The sequence below is a fragment of the Convolutriloba macropyga genome, chromosome 2, assembly GCF_964194025.1.
Source record: "Convolutriloba macropyga chromosome 2, txConMacr16.3, whole genome shotgun sequence".
Classification (NCBI taxonomy): Eukaryota; Metazoa; Xenacoelomorpha; order Acoela; family Convolutidae; genus Convolutriloba; species Convolutriloba macropyga.
This window is the reverse complement of record NC_134469.1, coordinates 48,957,626-48,973,907: the sequence shown is the minus strand read 5'-3', so window position 1 is coordinate 48,973,907 and position 16,282 is coordinate 48,957,626. Positions and strand designations below refer to the sequence as shown.

General features: G+C 34.6%; 1 protein-coding gene across 1 annotated transcript; it reads left to right on the top strand.

Annotated features, from left to right (window-relative positions):
• The first annotated feature begins 209 nt into the window (after nt 1–209).
• Nucleotides 210–5,443, top strand: LOC142335328 (uncharacterized). The gene is made up of 2 exons (XM_075383778.1): nt 210–850; nt 4,543–5,443. The coding sequence occupies exons 1-2, from the start codon at nt 496–498 to the stop codon at nt 5,349–5,351; spliced, it is 1,164 nt and encodes a 387-aa protein (XP_075239893.1). The 5' UTR covers nt 210–495; the 3' UTR covers nt 5,352–5,443.
• Nucleotides 5,444–16,282: the final 10,839 nt, after the last annotated feature.

Below are 16,282 nucleotides of genomic sequence, written 5' to 3'. Positions count from 1 at the left end.
TCGAACATTTAGTAAGATAACGTGGGGGTAACTGGAAAGATAGCATAAAGCTGTTGCGATTTTATATTCTTTAAATTGCTTATATTCCCTAAATTCTAATGAAAAGTCTTTATTGGCGCAACTTTTCCATGTATTTTGTTCAGATAAAATTGAATATTTCATTTCTTTTATGAACTTCTTTAAAAATGCGAAATTTATTTCAAATTATTTTTGCCTGGTATGTTATCAGAAGAAGCAGTTTTTAAACTCTACAATGTTTTGTACGTGTGTTGAGTGGGAACTTGTGACAACTTTCAAGTTTTGGGCTCATACGTACGAGGTGGTACAAATGATCACATTCCGCGGTTCAACTTTCCACTGAGAAAACAGGGCGCAGTGAACAGCTCATTCGAAATATCTTTGCTTCATTTTTGAGCGAGGTATCTCGAAGAGCTGCTAATAGTAATACTCCGTAACTGTTGGGTCTAAATTCAGAAATGTGATTGCAGTCCGAAAATGGAGAGTAAAATAAATCCTGCAGAGTTGGAAAATGCTATCAACTGTCTACGAGATGGCCGGATATTGGAGGCGTACATCTACTTTTCTAAATTGTCCTCAAAGTGCAGAGAAGTTTTTGGAGAAATGTCTAGAGAATGCATTGAAGTCTATTATTGGATGGGAGTGACACATTTAGATCACTACTTCGCTACCCAGTCCGATGATGGCGAGTCACAGTATGAGCCAAAGGACGATGATGAATGCAATAATGGAACGTCGCCGGTAAGTCTGGCTACAGAATCTCGGGAAGGAAATCAGACGACAGCGACAGTTAATGGAAATGAAGAATGCCCTGAATCTGAACAGAATAGAGGTAATTGTCTAATTTTTGTTGATCTTTTACTGTATAACACATTTTTCCAAATGTTAAAAATTGTGAGCTAACGGCTCCCGAACAAGTTTAAAGCAGCTGTTTTAAATAGTGTCTTTTTTGAGAAACTTTTGCCTGGCCGTTTTGTTCTAGAATGTTCTTTCGCTCTTTGCAGCTATTACATTAGTTCTGTTGGTCTTTATTGCTCTCAAGCGAAGTCTGAAATAATTATGGTAGTCGTGTCTTTTTTATGCATAATTTTGCTTGATCGTTGGTTAATTTGTCTTGAGTATTTTGTCGCTCGATTTAGTTATTTTACTTCCTCAAAAGAAACGCGAAAAATTGGCAAAGACCAAGAGCAGTAAGGTTCGGAGCAGTTTATTTAACGCTTTACTAAACTCTGCGTGTAGGGAAGATCAGCGAAGTCGATGAGGAGCGCTCGCATAAAAGGCAGGTTATTTATAGCTTGAAGTACTATTTTGGAATTTTGGATCCCCGTTTTCAACCACACGCTTTTATCATCCCAACTGTTGAGGCTAGCCTCCTTATGCTTAATCTAGCCACAGCAAAAGCCAAACCCTTGTTTGTCGTTTGAAAGTTATTTGCCTGACACTAGTATTTGTAGTACCTGGGATAGCTGAGCGGAGCTATAATTGGCCTTTGGTTTTTCAATAGCCGCAAAGCAATAGCGATATTATTGGTCTGGTTGTGGTTTTTTAATTGCTCGAACGAAGTTCATAGCAATTATTGTAAACGTGCTGGTCTTTTTTTAAGTCGCCGTCTTTTCTGTTACGATCATTTGGTCACATGCCTGGGACTCAAAGTGTGACTTTTTTCGGTGACTTCTACCAATCTGAAGTTGAATTTGTGTGCATGATGCTTTTTTAATTGCATTCTGTCTAGGTGTTAAAGTATTTTCAGCTGAGCTTGCCTACCTGACTAACCTCACTCAAAATCACTTTCAAATTCCCCCTCTTAAATCTAAATTGAGAGTGTAAACTCTGAATTAAATTGAATAGAGGTAATCCAAGCGTCATAATTGCAAGCCTATATTACTTAATTTTATTTTTGTCAGTAGCATATAACTAGAGGGCTCTAACTGTCTATTTCGCGGCTATTGTCCGGCAATCTGGCGGCTATTTTTTGATCGTCCAGATTTTTGTTACGACGATATTACGTCACAGTTACTTCAAATCAGCTTTTATTCTGTCATTCATTCATGCCATTGTCGTAATGAGTTGCGTGCAATATGCGTGACGCTATAATTTTAATTTTTGAGCAATTATTTTTGTTCATTTGTGTGAATAGTTAGTTTTTTGGTTGCATTTGACTTGCCTTTAAATAACTTTAGGTCTCATTCTTTTCATTTTTATTTTATTTCTTATCACAGGTCTGAAGCTATCACAGCAATTTTCGGGCTATCTCTCAGCTACGTTGTTTTAAATGGTACGAGGAAATTGGAATATTAAATGGTTACCCTTAGTGGTTTTATTACAAACGTGAAAAACGTGAGATGGCGTTGTAATTGCCACAGTCTTTTCCAACCCCAAAAGGAGTGCCGGTGATTTATTTTTAGTTTGACGACTTAGTATTTCACTGGATATAAAGTCAAATGTTGCTCGTAGAAAAGGGAACAGCACTGAGAATAGACAGTGGTGGCTTCGTGATTTGACAGAGTGGTGAGAAAAAATTACTGATCGAGCAGAAAAAGTTACTGATCGAACAAGACGCATTCAGGCGGCTTTTTTGAATATAAGTATTTTTAATATCTGCAATTTAAAATCTGTTTTTACTTTTTGATTTTTGAAGTCAATTGGTCACCAAACTTGAGTGTTGATTTTAACAATTAAGGAAAACAAAAAACGAACAGGTTTCTCGCGAGATAATTCTTGAGATCGCGAGATAGCATATTGTCGAGATATTTTAACGTAACTCATGGGTATTTGATCTTTGTCTTGTTTTCATGCGAGCTGTTCATGAACATATTTCCGAAGTGCGTTCGTAGTCATTCGGGTCTATTTTCCTCTGAGTTTAACAATGAAACTTTTTGTGATTTTGATTTTATTCAGCTGGTTTCTTATTTTGGCAATGGTTTTGTTACGAAAGTTGGGTCACCTGTAAACAGAGTCTTTCTACTGGATTAAATTCTAATTTTTTTGAGGTTTTACGCGTTAAGTTATGGTTTTCTGGCTTTGATACTAATAGATTTCATTTTTTTTATTTTTATGTATTGGCCCCTTTTTTTCGCATTTTTTTCGTTTTGTCACATTTTCACATTATTGAAAGTTCCCATATTACATTACTGGCGTTCAGAATAAGGCAGAATTGAACATATAAAATTCTTAGAAAGCATGGATTATTGTTTTAACGGCTTCGACACCCCTTTCTCGAAGAATTTAATTGAATTTTGTACAATTGTTTAACTCTCGTTTTTACTTTGTCTTTTTAGTTGTATGAAATTACCTGGATAATGACAGGTCTCATTGGCTTTTCATGAAGCAATAAATGCGCGTTTGTTCTGATTTGAGTAGATAGCTGATGGTTTTCATGACTTCGAAAACAATTGTTTTCGAAAATTAAAAAACCCTTTTTAACGATGTTTAATTTCGCATTTTTTGTGCTTTTTGTTTTTTTTACCTAGTCTGGTTAAGTACAGGTCACAAATGACAATATTCTTATCGAAGGAAGGTTAATTTGTACAAAATCTTTTTTTTTAAAGAATCCGTTATGATTTTACTGGCTTCGACACGGGTTTTTTATTTTTGTCTATATTTAACGCTGCTGTTGTAGACGTAAGACATATTCTAAATAATTACAGGCCTCAAGCGCTTCCTTTGGAGGAATAAACGAACCTATTTGTCTAATTCATTTTGCAGGTAATGGCTTTCATTACTTTGAAATAATTGTTTTAAAGGAAAACGAAAGTGTTAAATAATCTCTTTTCTGGTCTACTTGTTACCTATTCTCAGTCATGAGACGGCCTATACTACATATTTGGCGTTCGACGAAGGCTCAATTGAACATACTTTGAGGGGCCAAAGTTTTAATTGAGTTTTGTTTTCGTTTACTCTATTTGTTGTTCTTTTTGTAACCGCATCAACAATTGATTAATCACAAGTCTGAATGCCCTCCTATGGATTCGTATGTGATATTAAACGTGTTGGATGTATTCAATTGCTATCTATTGGTTTTCATTTTTTTGAAATTAATTGTTTTTGAAAATATAAGCCAATTTTTTAATATTGCTGTTTTTTGTTCTTTTTTGTCTAATTGTTTCCGAGTTTTTTTTATAGAGTTGTCCCATGTCTTTTTTAGTGAAGTATAAGTTATTTTGTTTGGTTTCAGTTTTATCCGACGCTCTTGAGCTTGTTATTATGTTTTTTGTAATAGACAAAGTGTTGGATGTAATTAATGTTTGTTATTGTTGTTTGATTTTTTTGTTCGTCTTGACTTGCTTTCTTGGTAATGACTGATTTCATCACTCTAATGTTAAATATTTTACTCCACTGAGTTATTTGCGTTGGAGGCGATCTTTGTCCATACGTATTTTTTGAAAAATACTTGAATTTTTGGGGTTTTATATCTTCCTGATTTGGTAGACATTTATGCCAGAAATGTGGATGAGCGGGGTCGGTACTTTATGTGCGAACGCACATTACTGAGACTCCTTGTTATATATTTACTTTCATATTTAGAGAAAACAGATTGTCGGAAGCGGAGACATTCGTCGGAAAGCTATGGCGATGACCCAGTTCTAGAAAGTGAAAGACTTCTGGCTGAAATTGAGGCTGAGTTTGGACCGACTTGTGCTTCAGACAGTGTTGTTTGTTCAGCCAAATCAATCAGAATGAGTAGCAGTGAAACTTGTAATGACAGTGAACAACAAAATATTGAGAGCTCTGAGTCTGAAAATAATCAGAAAAGAGGAATGGAGAAGTCAACGGGTGAATTAGTTGACGATCAAAATGGGGAAATACAAACTTATAATAATAACGATGGTTATAGTTCTGATGGTGATTCTGATGACCAAATTGCCAGTCTAGACGAATCGTTTGCATACTTTGAGAAAGTTACAAATATCTGTCAGAAATTATGGGATGAATATAGTAGTGACGTCATTACAGAAAAAGAGGCCAGGTGTCATTGCAATGCTTTAATGAGGATTACCGAAATCCATCAAGAATGTGAGAACTATCCGCTTGCCCAACTTAGTATTGACACATGTCTAGAAGTGGTAGCACGCACTCAGCCCCTTCAACATAGACTGCTCGCATCCGCCTCTTTTACTGCCGCGCAAATATTCCTCAAATTGAACGGGACACAAAATGCCGACAAAATGTTTACTCAATGTGAGCAGGCGTTGATGAAAAGACTTACGGTTTTAAAAGATGCCGAAACATTCAAAACAGAGGGTGAGCAAATGAATGAAATTGTTGAAATTGAGAAACTTCTAGATAGTGTGGGTGTCGAGAAAATGAGATGTAAATTAACTTCTGATGTCTAACTGTTATTTAGCTCTTACTTGCTCCAAACAAAGCATTTTATGTGGTCGCAGTGTCAATAGATACTTGTCTAACTAGTCTAATTAAGATTTACCTACTGTTCACCTTTTTTCACAGTTCTACTTGGGATGAATAGTTGACTAGTTTGTCATTTGGAAATAGCTTTAGCATAATCTGATAGCTGAACAGATTACATCAGAGATCTTGAAATTTTTCAAAGGAGTACAAAATCCTTTTCCATTTCAGTACTAGCAGAAATACGTCGTAGATCCAGGAATTAAATCGATCACATGGAAAACCTGAAAAAGTGTCGTATGTAACACAATATACTAAAATCAAAATTTTGAATATTGTACAAGAAAAAGCTCTGGCTTTGTCAGCTAACAAATGGCAACGAATTGAGCTGAGCGCACGTAGGTCATTCAATAGCCGAAAAAGACTTTATAAGTCTGCAATGAAACAACAGACCACAAATGACCAAGTCAAAAAAGAACGTAGACGGAAAAATACCTAAAATGACTGTTCTTTTCAGTAACTGTTCTTTCAATACGGGATCTTCTTCGTTCCCCCCCCCCCCCCGAGTTTAGTGGGTGCATGTTATTTGCACCCCAGACTATGTTTGCAGAATCATTCATTATTTAATGGCGATAAAACTCGCTTCACATGTGGTCTCGGCGCGATCAAAATTATTTCTAAAGTCGCACCTACTCTAGGCCTCAACAGACGAGAGAAACCATAGCCGAAACAATTGCGAAAACGAGCCTTTGGCTAACTATATCACCAAGTATCAAAGTATTGCAATTAGCTTCATATCAATGAGATTATCAGTTTAGCGAAAATTTTTCGTACTGCAATTTGTCAAATGTAAAAATGTCTCAACTTCCATGGCAAGAGAAAATGAACTCCGATTGGATTGAAATGAGTGTGTTTAACGAAATAGCTTTAAAAATACAAAATTGAACCATTTAATTAATAGACATACACTTAACCATGTATAGAAGGACTAGAAAACCAGAGAAAACAGAACCTGTCTTTAGTAATTAAGTCATCAAATGTAGTTCTATAATTTTTTCCTTATCCGTCACGACAAGAAAAACGATGTGACATTTTTCTTTCAGTAATGGTTCGGGTTTCAGTATTTGTTAGAGGATTACTTTTGCGTGTCTACTGAGTAGTTTTCTTGGCAGAGTTGAGACAAGAAAAACTGAGCGAACACTAATCAATGATGCTCTTCGACCGCCAATCAGTTCTTTGTAGGTTTTAGACCGCCAATAAAAATAGGCCACACAGATTGACTTCTAAATTATTTACTGTTTAATAGCCACAAAGCCAAAGCGGGAATTTATTGGTTTCATCGTGATTTCGTTTAAGTCACCGTCTTCGTCAGTTTATGTTTGACCAATTAAGCTAAAATGACTTTGTTGGTGACTTTTACCACAAGGCAGCCAGTCATTGGTAACCGCATTCTGAATGAGTTAATCACGCGATAAACTTGTCAGCATAAACAAAATTTTAGGCATAAACTTCGCTAAATAAAATGATGTGCAATAAATTATTAAATTCTAATTGAAAAGAGAGCACGCAAATTAATTTAACCACACAAATTAATTTCGGCTTGAAGTTTGATTTGAAAATAATTATATAATGAAGATTTTCATTCTTGCGTATTAAGACAATATGCCGGCTACGTTATTCAACTTCGATAAAAAACAGTCGAACACAACTGTTTCACATAAATGAGCTTTAAAAACAAGGGACAACGACTTCAAAACAAAACATTTTTTTGTAAACATTTTGTTAAATTTGGGCAATCATATTCAAATTTTGATTTGAAAACGCCAAAAAGGAAAAATTGGATCTGCAATTGTGACCCCGTCTCAGGTGCATTTTAATTTGACAACATGTGTTTTTAAACGTATTGAGTAGAACAAAAAAATCAAAGCTTTGCTATAGCGTTAGCTTTCAAAAAAAAAATCAGTATAGGTATCGCAAGGACACATTTGTTTAAATTGAAACTAACAAAGCGGAAAATGATAACCTGATCTTTTTATCTAATGCGTTTACCCATAAACTGTTTTTTGGTGAACAGTGAAAATTAGTATAGGCAAAGGCTTTTGTAAGCTTTAACCAGAATAACAAATATTTCTCTGTTTCCAAACTGAGGGCAAATATACGTCCCTGCGTCCACTTGTATTCCTCCTTTTTTTAAAGCTCTGATGTGCACATACCCATTACAATGTGAAATTGACAATCAACTAGTGATAACATCACTAGTCGTTTCAAAATCAATTACCAAAATCTGATGAAGATTAATACCCTCTTGTTTCTCAATGAATCGACGCGTTTCAAGAAAGACATTTTATATCTCTATACCCAACAAGGAGGCTCGGTAATGTGCGATCGCACATAAGGTTCCGATCCGCTCATCCACAATTTTGGCACAATTGTCTACCAAATGAGATAGAACAGATAGAAAAACCAAAATTATTTTTGGGAGTCCAAAAAAACCCAAGTATTTTTTCAAAAAAATGGTGTATGAACGAAAAGATAGCATCCAAAGCAAATAACTCAGTGGAGTAAAAAATGACGCACCAGATTGATGAGATATGCCAATATTAAGAAAGCAAGTGAAGACGAACAGCAAAATCAAACAACAACAATCATTAATTACAGCAAAAACTTTATCCGTTTTTAAAAACAAAACTTAATAACAAAGTCAACATACCGTCAGATAAAACTGAAACTAAACAAAATAACTTATAAATCACCAGAAAAGATATGGGACCAGTCCGTAAAAAGTTTGGTAACAATTAGAGAAACAGAACAAAAGCAGTAAAGTAAAAGCATGAAAGCCATGAGCTATCTACTAATATCAGAATATTGGTTCATCTATTCTTCCTTGAAAAGCCAATGAAAGCTGCCATTATACAGGAAATTTCATTCAACCAAAAAACAGAAAGTAAAAACAACAGTTAGAGACAAAATTAAAAAATTCAATTAAACTCTTCAAGAAAGAAGTGTCGAAGCCGTTATAACTAAAATCTATATCTTTCAGGATTTTATTATGTTCAAATGTGCCTTATTTAGGTCGCCAATAAGGTGTTATGAGAACTGTCAAAAATGTGATAATGTGACAAAACTAGAAATCGTAAAAAACTGGCAATTATCTAAAAATAAAAAAATCTGAAACCTAGTTGTATCAAAGCCAGAAAAAAATACCTTGAGGCATAAAACCGCAAAAAAGATTTATTTTAAATCAGTAAAAAAGCGAAGCACTTTTTCTTTGCTGAAACTAAGCTACAAGGTGACCAAATTAAGAAAAAATAGAGGAAAAGTTCATTAAGCCATTATCTATTTAAAACTCAAATACTTTCAAGAGTCAAAACAACCATAAACTTTCAAGTAAAAAACTAAAAGCATTAGCTTGGAGCTGCTGAGGAAGCCAATTGGACCTATCACTCCTGAGTTCTGATTTGATATGTTCTCTTCTTTAATTAAAATAAAAAATCAACTTTTAGAAAAAAGATGGACTGATTACAATCCGAAGTCTTTTTGGATTGTAACAGTCCAAGATTGCTCCAAAACTAGCCTTGATAATGCTCATCATCTATTAGGGATACTTAATTTTATAAATGTTATAGATATAGATAATCTGTTAGTTAAAAATGCAAAAAAAATTTCTTACTAATCAACGAGCAATGTTAGCAAAAACGGCAAAGTTCTAATTATAGAGCACTCTCAACAGAAGTTGAAGTAGAAATAGCCCACCCCCCCTTTGAGTCTACAAAGATTGTATTAATGTTGTTTGTGGGTGTACTTCCGGCAAAGTTAATCAAAGTGGACTAAACAAGCTTCTTAGGTGCTGTTTTTTATGAAAAAGGCTGAATATTGAAAAATTTAGCCCAAATTGACAAAAAAATTAAATCAAAATAATCAACATTACGTTTCTGTCTTTGCATACAAAGTCAACAACACTTTTCTTACAAATCTTAACAAATGTTTGCAGAATTCACAAATATTTTGGCAAAAAGTCCGGCGGAAAATGTGAATAAAAACAACGGAATTCACTCTACTTTTCTCAGAAGTTTAAACCTCGATAACTCCCTGTAAAAATTGAAAAAAAAAGAAAAATCTTTTTGATTCCATATTCTATGCTGGACGAGCTTTCTATTCTAATGATACCAGTTTCAACCCTCTCTACGATTAATGTATCGATCGGCAAAAATTGTCTGAACAAAAAAACCCAATTGAGTATATAGTTCCTCCCCCTCAAGAGGGGACGGAACAATAAACCAATTAATACTTGTTGAGGGCATTGAAAATCAGAGCAACAAGAGGAGACTAGATTTTGTCTGAATTAATCTGAGTCTAGCAGCCCAATTTTATTAAATTTGGAAAAAGGCAGAATTTTAGAACAGGTTTGTTTTGAAAAACTAGTCTTTTCAAGTCATATGTGGAATTGTTAAAAAATCATTGCTTAAATTCTAGCTCAAATTTGAGCTCTTTCAGTTTTTTTTCAGTAATTGGCAAATAAATTCATCAGTGGTGTATTAAAAAATATTTGAAAAATACTATAAAATATGAGCCAGCAACTCTTCTCCGGCTTATTTTATTGTTTGAAAAAATTGGTTTTGAAGAATACTGAAAAACGTGCTGAGAAGATCTTTGACGCTTTTGGACTTCTCTGGGAACAACATTGTAATACTTTTTACGTTTCTTTACGTTCATGTTTGCAACGATGCAACGTTTAACATTCGATCAAATTTCATAGATACGTGAAAAAGTTTCAGTAAAAGAAAGCTCAGGCTGATCTGGGATTTCCTGGATATTGTAACATTCAATTAGAAAACCGATAGAATCCGCTACAAAAATTTGAGAACACTAGAAAACTAAGAACAGATTTTCATGGTTGAATTTTTCTCCTTTTGGGATATCAGAGTATTTAATAAAATTTTAGTAAATTTTAGTGAAGTGAAGGTAGGTACTAACTATTTATTTGCATAGTTAAATGCGCTAATCGCAGTAACTTTGATATCAGAAAAAAATTCACAAGTTTTCTTAGTTTATCAATGAAAATGACAAATCCAGCTATTTTTGATTTCGTTTCCATTAAACTCAGTACATTTTGTTTTCCATTAGTCTTTATCAATAGGATTTTTTTTAAAAAACCTCTGATTTGAGCATTCTCATGTCACCCGTTTTTTTCTTCCAAGACGCGAATGGTCAAAATGCTAAGAAAGACAATAAATGAATGCACACCGAGTAAGCACAACCTCATGAATACTATTTATTAGATATATTTTGTTCTCCCTTTCCCAGTGTTTTTCACAACCCCTTCCAAATTATGGTTTGTTATATAGCACATTAACATATTAGAAAAATAGGGATGTCTAACTCTTTTTACTGCGCACATAATTTAACGACCGCCAACAACGCTTAGCATGTAAAATGGTGGGCTAAAATTGGGATATATATATTTATATATATATATATATATATATATATATATATATATATATATATATATACAATTTAAAAATAGTTTCCTTGAAAATAATTAGATTTTGTTTCAGTCCCGCAGCTTAGTTGGCATAAACTTTAAATAAGTCGCCCTTCAAGCACACGTGCTGTTTTTGAATATATATATATACACACACACACACACACATATATATATATATATATATATATATATATATTTATATATATATATATATATATATATATATATATATATTCATAAACATTTATATATATATATATATATATATTTATATACATATATATATTCATAAACATTTACATATATATATATATATATATATATATATATTCATAAACATTTACATATATATATATATATATATATATATATATATATATATATATATATATATATAAATATATATTCAAAAACAGCACGTGTGCTTGAAGGGCGTAATAAGTTTATGCCAACTAAGTTGCGGGACCGAAACAAAATCTAATTACTTTCAAGGAAACTATTTTTTTTCTATCAGCCGTAGTGCTTCAAATACCAGCCTATTGTTCCGTTTAATGTACTGCTCTTAAATTGTCTGGCCTAATTTTTTTGCTCGATGGAGTTTATTGTCAAAATAATTTCAAGGTATTTTCTCCACCCACTGATTTCTCCGAGAAAGTCGTTGCTTTTAGCTAATTTTATAAATTTTTTTTGATGATTTTCTTTGTGATTTTTTATGAGAAAAAGCAAAGCTAAGAATTTGATTTTGTTAACATTTAATTCAATGAAAAGCAATCATTTGTTGCTGTCTTTCATTGAAACGCAATTCTTACAGAAGAACGAGCACTGCATAAACACATTAAAGAACTACAGTTCGTTTAATTCAAGTTTTCTCAGATTGTAAATAGATAAAAATTGATATAGATTTTTATAGAATGTAGTTCAAAACTACAGCGCTAACTGCACTACTGTGATTTTCCGGTCCCCCGTTTTTTTTCTAATAAAGATACGATGTTTTATACTTATGAAATCTCTAGTTCTGATTAGCATCGGGCAAAGCAAACATAAATTACCGGAAACTTTTTTAGTCTTCTTAGTAAAAGGTGTCATTGGCCTTGCAAAATCTTTGATAATAAAAGAAACCACCTTTCAGAAAATTTACTTAATCCAGTTTGAAGTTAAAAAAGGTTTCAAGGTTGTAACGGAAACTGTAACTAGTAATTACCATACGCTCTAACAAAGTCACAAGTTTGTGTTTGCTTCAATCCAAAAAATAAAGATAAACAAAAATTCATGAGTTTTTATTCATTTCCATTCCGCCGATCGAAAATATAAGTGATAGCAAAGAATAAGAGTGAACACGGGTGTTACGATCAGCTCAGATCAGACATATGAATCCCTATCATGAGAGGAAGACAAGACAAAGAACCTTTTTATTCAGGTATCAAAAGTAACAAAAAGTGTTAGTGTTAAAAAGCGGACCATCAATAGAAAACCACTGTGCAATTAGGTTGATTAGCTTTGATTTAATATAAGTTGATTGAATTTAAAGAAAATTTGATTAATTTGGATCCCTGAGAAAGAGTTACTTGTTGCAGGAATTAATGTAGAGGGCCGTTTTTTACTCTTTTTTTTGAAACCAAAGCAGCCTAAAATTGACATATTAATTAGCATTAATCGACACATCTGCTTTTCTAAGATTAAATTCAGTTTTTATTGTGAGTTCTTTGGATCAGATAGACGGATTAGTCTTGACATTTCTTGTCTTACATCTAGCAACTATCAACCAAACTAATGATACAAACACCGAAGACCAACACCGAAGACAAAGACATCAAAAAACAAGAGAACAAAGAAAATGAGACCGGAAGCCCATTCACCAGGGAATTGCAAAAGCAACAAAAGACAGAGCAGCAAAACAATATTACCAACAATGAAAAACAAATTATACGTGATTGAAAAAAAATAAGCCAAAGAATACAGACACCTGGAGAAGACATCAGTGAACAAGTGCCCATAGGACTGGAAGCAATCTTAATTTTATTGTCAAAGTTTTTTCTACCTGCCAGAAAAGAACTGAAACTTTGAAGACGATGTGAATAAAGATTTGGATAGAATCGACGAGGAGGTCAAAAAATTAGAGAGTTAAGACAAAAGGTGGCTGCGCGTGTTGACCGTTTCAATCATTCTGTCCAGATTATAAGAATCCCAATCAATATTTTAATTGAAGAGATACGCATTTACTGAATCTGCCAATACAAATGTTCAACTGCCGAAACTGGATATCCAATCTTTTGGTGGAAACTGCCAACCTAAATTTCCCAATGGGACCAGTTCTTTGCAGCAGTGACCAGCAACAACCGGATAAAAGGCAGTCAGAAGTTTTATTTTCTCAAAAACTCTGAGATAATGAGATGCATCAATGCTTCAAAACTAACAATTAATCAACGCTAAAATTAGTAACGCTTGCGACCCCTTGAAGAAAAGACGCGACAAAAAAGTTCATTTTAATGGACCAATTTTTTGTTCACGTCATATTTTTACATAAGCGAGTAGCAAATAAATATCCAAAGGCAGTTCGAGAACTAATGGAGACTGTGGTCAAGTGCTGATTAGCCCCTGACTGATTAGCAATTTTGGACAGACCGTGATCAATCAGTAAATCTTTTTTGGTAACTCACTGTGGCAAAACAACCAGGCAAGGTTGCGAAAAATTTCCAAGAACTGGAGATGTCATCCAGCACAATTTTGAACTGAAGGACTTGATGGTACAAAAGACAGGCGCCCTTGAAGCATTCGCACAGCTGTTGGCATCAACCGTTGACAAATCCCATTAACCTTCGAAAATTTTGACAACTGCGTTCGTATGTAGTTATCTGATTGACTACAACATGAGGCTATTTCAAACAACAAAAACCACAAGATTAAACAAAATCAAAGACCGAAAGCGATTTCAGTACAAAACAGAGAGCGAGTAATCAGGAGGGCACCGCCTTTACTTGAAATTCCTTCGCTCTGGGCATCGCACTGAACATTTTAATGGCTCATTTGATAATAAGAGCAACCGAAATCAAAAGAGTCCACGGCATTCGGAAATCAATCCCAATTCAGTGTCACGTTCAGCGACATCAGCAGCAACAATTTGTTGCATATCACAAAAAGCAGCAAACACTCATGCATCGAAAATAAGCAAGTGGGACCAAAATAGCAGTTGCTACAGCAACGCAGAAAGAATTACGCGATTTTTCTTCCCAAGGCAATTCTTCCAATTGGGGAAAACCGCAAAACAGAGCAGTTCTAGACACAAGATTACAAAACCACATAATCACGACAAGGGTGTACAACGCTTTGGGTTGATGAATGAAGAAACCCTTTGAACTATTTTTCGGACTTGGTTCTACGAGAAGTAGAAACATTAATCTTTATCCTGAAATGGAAGCATGATGATTAATTCAACAAAACGGCAACGGATTTGGCAAGAATAAGACGAAACTTGAACTACTATGTCATTATCAATGTGGGACAACACTTCAAAAACCCCAATCTTTTCGACCGAAACACCAACAAACCAAGGAAGACGCCAAACTTCTGGGTAATGCCTACCATCAATCAAAAAGAAGACTAGAAAGTCTCATCCTCCGACTGAAGAAACACAGCAATATACAACAGTAATGGCCGGCTCCTTGAGTTTTTCACTGAACTTGGACAAAGTTCCCAGAAGATGGTTGAAATTATCAGTCACAAACTGTTTTTAATTACCACATCCGTTTGTTATCACAGGTACCGGTGCCACAATTCAAATTACAGTCCTTTTTGATTGTTCGGCTGCGTCAGCCAATGAAATCGCTAAGTGATCACCTGACGGCTGGAAATCAAACTCAAAGTGATCTGTTTCAATTTCTTAAAAGATCTCAATTTCATCAAGAGGAAATGTCAGTCGATATTGCCAACAAAAAGAAGGGACAATTTAATTTGATGACGAGGAACACAAGCTTTGCTGAGTGTTGTGCAGAAACCCAAATGTCCTAGCAGTGAAAAACTTTTGAAATGAAAAAGATGTTTCAATGAGCAGCTTGACCTTCATACCACAGAATTTGGCCTCTCAAGGCCCCAACCGACATTTGCCGCAACAGCAAATATTGCATTGCTATCGATGAAAACAATTTGCTATTATGTGCTTTAGATGGCCGCTTGAAATTCAACTCTAAGCTGCACAAAGAAAAGTTTGTTTTGTTATACGAATGTGAAGATCAACTTTTTCCTTAGTTGTTCAGCGACTGTCCTCCAGTTTTCACAAAATAACAGACTAACTGATTATCAACAGCGACAACCGCAAATTCCAAGCACTTGGAGTAATGTTGAGCCCTGTTCCAGACCACTTCATTTTTAAAATCTCCATGGTCGAGGACTTTGACAAAACAAAAAAGAAAATTATTTGGCAGAAGTGATCGGGCTGCTTGACACTACTTGGTTAGTTTTCACTAACAAGAATTCAACTGATATCATCCATGAAACTTCTTTGGTTGGACAAATAGACCTGCGACGAAGCGTCTCCATTCTACTTTCAGGAACAGTTCGGAAAATTTCGACATCAACTCAAACAGATGCAATCAGTGACAATCGGTTTCCTAAGTCAACAGTCTTCCCTTGGAGAGGTTCAAAATTGTTTGGTGAAACTCCGGGAGTGCTGAAACTCGATTGTTTCAATGAGGTTGTTTCTGTTCCACAGAAAATGCAGAACTGTTTCACAGAAAAACTTCCATCTGATAGACCATCACTAGGAAATTCACGAACGAAAATTTGAATCGCAATTTTTTGGTAAAAAATCTGTTTGTTGCGTAAAAAACGACAATCGATGCCCCGCATTGAAACTACACCTATCCAGAACGCCTCAACTAAAGCATTGACTAAAGTAAGCTATCCATCCCAATTTTTTTTAATGCTTTATCAGCAGCAAGACAATAGTGTACTTAAACTGATTAAAACAGTAAGCATTGCAGTGATTTGTAAGAGTTCCGGCCATGTCAAATTTCACTCAACAAATAAAGGAACGGTCGTGATTAAAATCAAACACCAATCACAGCCTTTGTCAGATCATTCAGGAAGAGAAGGTCTTCAATGATAAGAAACAGCAATGAAAACTTCAGCCAAAGCAAGAAACAATTTTGTCAAAACTTAGAACGCACAACAAAACACCATGAACCGCCTCTAACAATTTTGAAGAGTCGGTTTTTCACAAATCGGCAGGAGAATCTCTCTGAAGACCCAAATTTTTCCAATTATTATTAGCACCAAACTCATACTCAGCACTACCTCTAGAATTCTTGACCTATTTATATGGAAAAAACTATTCCCACCAACCGCAATCCCGTCACAACAGCCATGAAGACCAGTGCTTACAGCCAGCTTAGTACCAGAACAGCCAAGAAGCAAAGATTTGCTACAGCAGCCCTT